Source organism: Chrysochloris asiatica, unplaced genomic scaffold (genome assembly GCF_000296735.1).
Source record: "Chrysochloris asiatica unplaced genomic scaffold, ChrAsi1.0 scaffold00055, whole genome shotgun sequence".
NCBI classification, from domain to species: domain Eukaryota; kingdom Metazoa; phylum Chordata; class Mammalia; order Afrosoricida; family Chrysochloridae; genus Chrysochloris; species Chrysochloris asiatica.
Window position 1 is genome coordinate 6,147,653 of NW_006408573.1, and position 8,880 is coordinate 6,156,532.

Genomic DNA, 8,880 nt, shown 5'->3' on the forward strand with positions numbered 1-8,880 from the left:
ATTAGGTTTTTAGTACTGGAAACTCTTTCTCCAGGCTGTTCGTGTATAAATTTAGCTCCAACAATGGTGCCGTGCAAAACCACTTTAGTGCAGTTCCTCTTCATCCCTTTGCTTTTTCTCCCCAACAAGGTTCCCGGACTTACCAGGCTCAGCACTGCGTTCATTAAAGAGCCGGCGGGATCTTCAGTGTTCACATGGGTTCTGTCCTTTCCAGAAAGGTGGCTGTCTTATAGCACAGGTCTCATTTCAGCATTACTGGAACACTTTGAATTAGTCTAGACGTAGAAAGTGTGCTGGTGTGAGAGTTTCTCTTAAAACAAGGGAGGTGTGTTTCATTGTAAAAGAATGAGATGAGAATTTCCAGCCAGCACAAAGCAAATACTTTTTTTTCCCCAGTGTTGCATACTTTTATTAAGCATCTACCATCATGGTCTGGACTCCTGGTGTGGCACTGAGAGAACTTGTCAGAGACATACTTAAACACATTTTGTTTAGAATAAACCTGTGCATGTATGAACAGGAACCCTAGTAGCAATTCTTTTTGACTCACCCTCATATGTTGTAGTGTGCTCAATTCTGATTCATAGCAACACTATTGCTAATATTGCAATCTGGTCGTGGTGGTTCTTCAAGTGTTTCATTGAAGAATGTAGACAGCTGGGAGTCACAGAAAACTGGAGGTTCAGTGGCTAGAATGGGGATCTGCTTTTTCACGTAAGAAATGTGGAGATTATCAGCCTTAATTCAGTTGGTCTATAGTACCACTGGAGTCCTGGTGTGGTGCTATAGGATAAACAGTGGACTGCTGGCTGTAAGGTTGGTGGCACACACCCATCAGCCGCTCTTTGGAAGCCCTGTACAGGGTTGCTATGAGCCAGAAACAACATGATGGCACTTATCAAAAATAAAATACCACTAGAGACCCAGGGCTTTTCTGTCTTTGTGCTCAGCTATCCTTAGCATCGCCACTTAATTGAGGTTCACAAGATGGCTGCTGTAGCTCTAGACATCACATTTGCATTTAAGGCAGAAAAAGAAGAGAAGGTAAAAAGGCCATGCAAGCCTCTTTTTTCTGCTTTACCAGATAGAGCAGATACCGTCTCTAAAACATCCCAGCAGATTGGTGCTTTCATCTCATTGGCTAAAGCAGGTCACATGGCTAGCTGAAATGGAGGCTGGGAAAAGGTATATATACTGTGATGTGCAGGGGCCAGCTAATGAAACCCTATTGCTAAATTTTCATGAAATTTGCAATGTAATTGTTATCATCTTGGATAGCTTTCAATCTGCCATGAAGTATTCACATACTATTTTGCTAAGTGTCCTTGAGTAGATTTAGTGACTCTGTCTGTTATAAGGCTTCTGAGGAGCTGCTGGTGATGGCAGAGGGCTTGGGTTTCTGCCTCTTGCCCTCGCTCCCTCTTCTCCACCCTTTGCCCAGGGCATGCTTGCTAGGTTTTCTTCTGCCAACTTAGGTAATGCCAGGAAGTTTTGCTGCTATCTTCTGTTTACCAGGAAGCCTTTTTTCAGATGCTTTGTTCTAGATTTTAGAGAAGAGAGCATTGATTTTTAATTAGATAAGCTTAAATAATTTGATTTCTACTATGGTAGAGTACAAACTAATGTACTGGAAATTAATATGCCTAATTGTATATACCTAATAGGCATTATTTGGGCACATATTTGTTTACTGTAAAAATAACAAAATGTTAGCTTTAGTCTTTCAAAGAAAGCAAAAACAAGATGACTACTTAGTATTTCTCCTATGTTTGTGTCTAACTCCCCATCAGATGGTAAGCTCCGAGGGTTTGCTGGTTTTCATCTTTGTGGGGATGGATGTGTGCGGAGCTGTGCCCGAGGTAGGCACTTAGCAAATGTTTGCTGACTTAATGAACGACTGCCTGACTTGGACTGGCTTCACATCTTCAGATGCCAGAAATGAATCAGCAACTGTTGTCTTCGTGTGTATTCTGCATTGGCTCTGCCTCAGTCCCGGTGCTGAGCCTCTGTCAATTCCATTCCCTGCTAGGACTGACGGAAATGGAAGACCTCCCACAGAAATGACAGCATTACTGGTGTAAAGACATCATGGAGGTGGGGGCACGGATGGGATTGCAATTGAACGTTGGAAAGCTGTGTAGATGCAGTCATACAGGGCTGTCGGTAGGAAGCTAGCCTCCGTCATTTTGGGTTAAACCAAGTCCCATGCGTGCTCCCTTCTCCTTTGTTGGTGGTAGGAAAGTTGCATGTTATTGACACCTCTGGAACCATCATCTTGAGGAATTCTCAGTGGGAAGCGGACTCCTGACAGCTGTCTTAAAAACAATATATGTAGATGTCATTTGTTTTCTTCTCATGAATGAATACTCTTTTGTGTCTTGATCTGCAGCCAAGTTACATCAGTGACCTGGGACCCCCCGGTCGAAGTTCTCTGGACAGCATTGAGATGGCCTATGCCCGGCAGGTGAGTGTACGCTCCAGGACAATTTCACCCAAGAACAACAGTTATGAGCCCTCTGGGGAGAAAAAGGGACAAAGACTTCATGTGAAACCAAGCCCTGAAAGCATTGAACTCTTGATTAAAAAGACTGGTTAATATTTTACCTTTTGTTCACTGGAGAACTCTGTCGAGCAGGGTACTAGATTGCCTCCGTTTTGATTTAGGGAAATTAAAATCTGCCCTCTAAACTGATCAGGGCATCTCGTTCTGTACTTGGCAATAGCCTCAAGTACAGTAAAACCTGGTGTCATTAATGGAATTACCTGGTAGGCTGACTGCATGATTAGAAATTCTTCTCTTACCCCTTGTTAAGAGAAATTTTCCAAATGCTTTCCTGCCTTGGTAAGCACGATGTCTTCAGTGCTACTTAATATTGTTGTTGCCTTGGAGAAAGTCATGGCACTGTTTGGATTTAGATTCTTTGTGGTTAGCACAGGGTCACCACTGTGTTGGCCTAACACTGCCCCGGGCCAGTACTTACCTGGAATTGACTGTTTGAATAAAGCAGTGCTGGCCAGCTGTTGTGTTTTATTGCAATTTGCCACACCCTATCCTGTTTCAAAATGTCAAGGAAGGAACATGTTTCTCTTGAATTGACGTGGTGACTTCCATCTCTTAAGATTGTCCTGCACTAGCTGCATGAGCCAAGGAACAATTGGAATGTTGGTGTGGTGCTGTAGGACCAACACAGGATTGCAAACCACAAGGTCAGCAATTCAAACCCACCAGCTGCTGCTCCTCGGAAACCTTATACAGGGTCACTGAGTCAGAGTCGACTCGACGGCACTTAACAACAACAACATGACTCTTGGAGTGGGAATACATGGTGCCACTGGTGGCCCGCAGCATTACCTACCTCCTTTCTTTCCTCTGCTCAGGAGTGGGTCAGGTGGAAGCAAAACTAGAGGACAGCTCTGTCCCCTTTCATAGAAATCTCTATTTTTAGATGTCAACTGATTTGCTGAAAATGACCAAAATTTTCTCAAAAAGTTTAAGGTTCTCTCCTTAGTGTACCGATGCCTCTTCAAACTCTAGGTAGCTGAAGCCAGCCTCCTATGCTTCCCCGCAGATGAGTCTTCTTCCTGAGTACCTCACAGCCAGCCACTGGGCCTTTCTTTTAGCTCCTCCTGCTCCAGTTTTTAGATCTCTCTTCCTTACTCCCCTACCACATCTATACCCTTTACATTTCACCTTGATTATATGGCTGGCTCCCTTCATTACCCCTGTACCACCTGGATTTGAGGTCTAATGAAATTACAAGCTTCTTAAAGAAAAAGATATGTACCTAATACATCTGTATAGACTAAAAGTTCACAGAATTAATATTTTTAAATTTAGGTCAATGCCATGTCATGCCATCTGTTCCCTTTGAGAGTGTGCCTTTATATCCTGTGGTAAACACAGGACCTGGCAAACGGAAGGCTGCCCGTAAAGGCTTGTGAAATGGACACCACCTTATAGTTTAAAAGCCATTTCATTTCATGTTTATATCATCCCTGAAGTTAAATGGAACTTTTCCCCATTAAAGTTGAGGAAACTGGTTTGGCAAAGGTTGAGAATTGTCTGACATTATTGCCTTATTCAGTTGGAGCAAGAACTTCAAATACAAAGTGGAATCATTCATAAAAATACATTCTAGTAATTTTTACCATCATTATTTTAGTTTCTTTAAGCATACATTATTTTAATTCATTTCCCATATATTAAGCATTCCCTAGTTCCCTTTACTTGAGAAAATTTTACCTGTAGAGCAAGGATTCTTTCCAGGAGAAATGGATCTTCTGATTTGCAGTAACTGCTATTCTGACACATATGAAGGGCTTAGACTCTGATGCTCCTTCCTCAACCCATGAGCCCTGGTCCCATGGCTCCTCTGTCCTTTTGCCAGAAAGATTACTAGGCTTCCCTGGATGGCTGGGACGTAGCAGTGGGAGTCCTTTCTTCATGCCGTCTTCCACTTTGGTTCCCGCTCACTGGGACTGAGGGCCAGGTGTTGGGCATGGCTGGAGTGGCAGGTAGCATTGGTGTGCATTGATGCTGCTGTTTATAGCTCAGACACAGACCAGGAGCCACACGCTGCAGGCAGTGCAGCTTGCATGGCCACTCTGAGGAAGGGAAGGAGGAGGAGGTTTCTGCTGACCATTGGGCAGAAGCTGCATTGAGAACTGCCTCACGTTTTAAATAGAAAAAATGAACATAAGAACTGTACCATTTCTTTTGCTGTCTGTTATTTCAGATTTATATCTATAACGAGAAAATTGTCAACGGGCACCTGCAGCCTAACCTTGTGGGCCTCTGTGGAGCTGTGGAGCTGGATGACAAGGTAAAGTCCCCAGACTAATTCAGGTAGAAATGGGGGATTAGCAACTTGCCAACATGGCTGAAATGACTAAGCAGACACTCCATTCCGTTTTGAGTTATATTTAAAAAAAAAAAATTTTTTTTTAGTTAAAAAAACAGAACAACTTTTTCTCAAAAAATGATTTTTCAAAAAGCCCAGAACCAGGATCAATGAGTGGTCCAAGGAGACCTCAAGTTGTATTTGCGTTCCCATTCTTAGACACAGACTAACGGGTTCTTAAATGAGAGCTAAATTGTGAAGGTGACATGGCTTTCATGTTGGCAAGCCCCTAACTCGGGCGGGGTCTGTCTTCATATGCCACTGGGGCTGCGCTTTCCAACCCTTCAACATCCTTTCTCCTCCCTCAACTCTTATCGTTGGTCAATGTGAAGTCAGAATCAACTTAAGGGCAGTGGGCTCTCGGGAAATAAAAAACAGTGAATGGGTGGGTGACGAGGAAGAAGGAGGAAAGGCTGTTGTGGCCAAGCACCCATACATGGGTTTTGTTTTCATCTTTTCAAAACTGTTCCTTCCTTCATCCCTCCCTCCTTTTCTCTCCCTGCCTCCATCCATTTCTTCCTACAGTAAAATATAAGACAATACAAATAGGTCCGAACAAGAAAGTAAGGATTGCCAGTTATCCTACCACCAGGAAGGAATCACGTTTACTGGATATTCTGCAATTTTAATTTCTGAGAGAGACAATAAAACCATGATCTTCTCTTTTCCTGTGGAAAAAGTATAAAAGCCTGCTTTTCTCCAACTGGTGCTGTCTTCCAACTATGAGGGGGCATCAGAAAGTTCATGGAAAAATGGAATTCAAAGACAGTGGAATTTCTCCATGAACGTTTGAAGCCCTCTCATATTGTTAACTGTAGAATATTGCCAAGGGCCCAGGGAACACGGGTTCTGGGGAGAGGGAGTCCCAGCTGTGTGGTGGCAACAAAGAGGAGAACGCCCGTTCCTTTCTGGAGAGGCTGTCCTCCGAGGCAGTGAGTGGGAGGGAAATGGGAGGCTGTGACATTCACAAAATGGGGTAAGAGCAGTAGCCCCTGGAGAGGCTTGGGGAGGACAAACCTATATTATTTAGCCTGAATTCTTATTTTAAGTCTTAAGGAACTCAAATGCCCTTGTAAGAACTGCAATGCAGCTGCTCGAGTTTCAGCTCCTAGCTTATAAATGTATTCACTCTCTCTTAAGGGATAACCCACTGAGACTCAGTGTTCTGGTTATTTTATGTGGTCTTAATTATGTAGGTGGTTATGTCAGACCTGGAATAGTAATTGATCTGAAAAACCAGCTGGGAGTGGAGTGAGGGGGTGGCTCTTTGGCAGATGGAACTCTAGCTCTCGGCAGGGCAGGGGGCCTCACCCCCACATCCCGCTACCCCAAAGAGCCAAACCATTTTTCCAGCCTTGCATCATTGCTATGTGTGTTCTCATTTCCATGCAGAACATCTCGGACATGTGGGCCTTGGTCAAACAAATGACAGACGTGCTGTTGGTGCCTGCAACCGATGCCCTGAAGAGTCGCAGCAGCGTGGAGGTTCGCATGGAGTTTGTCAGGCAGGCCCTGGCCTACCTGGAGCAGAGGTAAGGCAGCAACAGCACACTGGACGCCAGCTGTTTGACATGATCCTTTGGCCATAATGCCTTAGGCCCTTTTGTTTTCGTTCAACAATTTAAGTTTTACAACCCAATCCAGAAAATTTACCCCCTTTCAAATGATAGGAAGGTCCCTTTCACCTCTCTTTCCCTGTGGCAGTACTCAGTTCATCCTGCGAGTCTAAGTCCTGCCCAGTTCTTAATGCCTGTGATTTGTGCCTGGGTTTCTTGGCCACCTCCTCATTAATTAGAGTTGGTCACTGAGGTGTTTGTGGCTGTGCCCTGGTTATTGTCCGCTTCATAGGAGGGCCCATGCCATTCATTTCTCCCGGTGTACACTCCATCTAGTCTTGAATCGGCCAGCAGGGGTTTCTATGAGTGTGCAATAGACCCTCTTTATTTCTGAGACAAGGCGCTGGGCCTCTCCCTGGCTCCAGGAAAGAAAGCCAAGTGGAATACACTTGCTAAATTACAGCCCTTTACCACCAAGCCTCTGCAGCTGCCAGCAGCTTGTAGTATGGTCGCCCTTTGTCAACAAAATAATGCTTCATTAGGAAGTCATAACGAGTTTCCTTTGTGCAACTGAGGTAATTCAGACACAGCACAGCAGAGAATAGACTGTTATACCAAATACTGTATTAATTACAAGGTAGCTATACGAGCTGAACACAACAGACATATTAAACTCACTAGCCTCCATGCCTTATTAAGAAAAGTATAGAACTCCAAATGAGTGGATGTATGTGTTTTAATTCCTTTTAGCCTAGACACAAAAGGATTTATAAAGATTTCTTCAGCTTCTGGCTAAATTTTGTAATGTTAGTTTTGAATGTAATGCTCTCTGGCTGTTAAGAACCTAATGTGTGTGTTGTTGTTAAGTGTTGTTGAGTTGGTTCCAACTCCTAGCAACCCTGTATAAGGTTTCCAAGGCTGTAAATCTTTGCAGAGCAGAAAGTCTCATCTTTCTCCCTCAAAGTGGCTGGTAGACTCGAACAGCCAACTTTGTAGTTCACAGTCCAGTGCTTATCCTACAGAACCACTCACCCTTCTTAATGTATGTTGTTGTTAAGTGCTGTCGAGGTGGTTCTGACTCATAGTGGCCTTTTATAGGGTTTCTGAGGAGTGCCTTAGGGATTTGAACGATTACCTAGTGGTTCAAATCTGCTTTCAGTTCTAGTGCTTATCCTACCACACCACACCAGGACTCCTGCTCCTGTTGCTAAGTGCCGCCAAGTCGGTTCCGACCCATAGCGACCCTGAGTAGGGTTTCTGAGGAGCAGCTGGTGAGCTTGACTGCCGACCTTTTGGTTCAACCTGACTTTGCAGTCCAGCCCATTAACTCACAGCACCACGCCAGGACTCCTGTAATGTATGTGGTAGCATTTATTTGTTATATTTATTTGTTGAAAGCCAACAAAACAAAGAGTCAAAATTTTTTTACAGTGTATAAAAATCTTTAGGAACTAAAAAAAGATGGGTGTAACTATATGTCTGTTCATTACAACTTTTGTTTGGTAAACGTGATCTTTAACATTGCTTCTTGACTTCACCAGTAGTGATACCAAGCTCTGTTGTTTGTTTTATATTACTAATAAACCATTAAGCCGTCCCTCTTTTTAATTTAGTGCTTTTAAAATTTATATTTCTTTATTAACTCTTTAAGAGCACTACTTGGAGCTTTTGGGAGTGTTTTATCATTAATTATTTTTACCTCATCTTCATTGTACCTTTTGGCAAAGGGGATGTTATAGAATGATTATACTCAATTCTATAGCAGGTTTGTTGATGACAGTTTACATATACTATTGCAAGTGGTGTCATGCAATTTCAACTCTAATCCTGGAATTACTGGGAAAATGTCGGATTGGTCTGTTTCTTGCCACAGTCAGGATTTGAAGTAGGAGTCCTGATGTGCACTGTAGGGTAAGCTTGGACTGCTAACCACAAGGTTAGGGGTTTAAACCCACCATCCGCTCCTCGAAAATTCTATACAGGGTTGTTATAAGTCAGAACTGACTCAGTGGCACTTATCAACAGCAACAACAAATACCAGGGGTGTAAAAATTCCAGCACCAACCATTCCTCCCACAGCCTTCTTGATTCATTTGGGTTCGATAATTCATAAAGTACTATGCTACACCGTGATAGAAATGATGCTGGTGAACACATGATAGAAATCTGCAAAATCAGTGATTTGTTCATTTCAAATACCTTCTTTAGACAGCGTAAGAGACAATTATACACATGGACCTCACCAGATGGAATACATAGAAATCAAATTGACTACATCTGTGAAAAGGGGCGATAGGAAAGCTCCATATCATCAGTCAAAACTAGGCCAGGGGCAGACTGTGGAACAGACCATCAATTACTCATATGCAAATTCAAACTGAAGCTGAACAAAATGAAAACAAGTCCATGAGAGCTAAAATATG

General features: G+C 43.2%; 1 protein-coding gene across 3 annotated transcripts in view; it reads left to right on the forward strand.

The window, feature by feature from the left end:
• Positions 1-8,880, forward strand: part of NUP93 (nucleoporin 93kDa) — a 133,229-nt gene that overhangs the window by 105,344 nt on the left and 19,005 nt on the right. For all 3 annotated transcript variants that reach the window (XM_006863545.1, XM_006863544.1, XM_006863546.1), the window contains 3 exons: positions 2,390-2,464; positions 4,737-4,823; positions 6,294-6,433. In XM_006863545.1, coding sequence (XP_006863607.1) covers positions 2,390-2,464; positions 4,737-4,823; positions 6,294-6,433 — 302 coding nt within the window. The remainder of the gene's footprint in view (positions 1-2,389; positions 2,465-4,736; positions 4,824-6,293; positions 6,434-8,880) is intronic.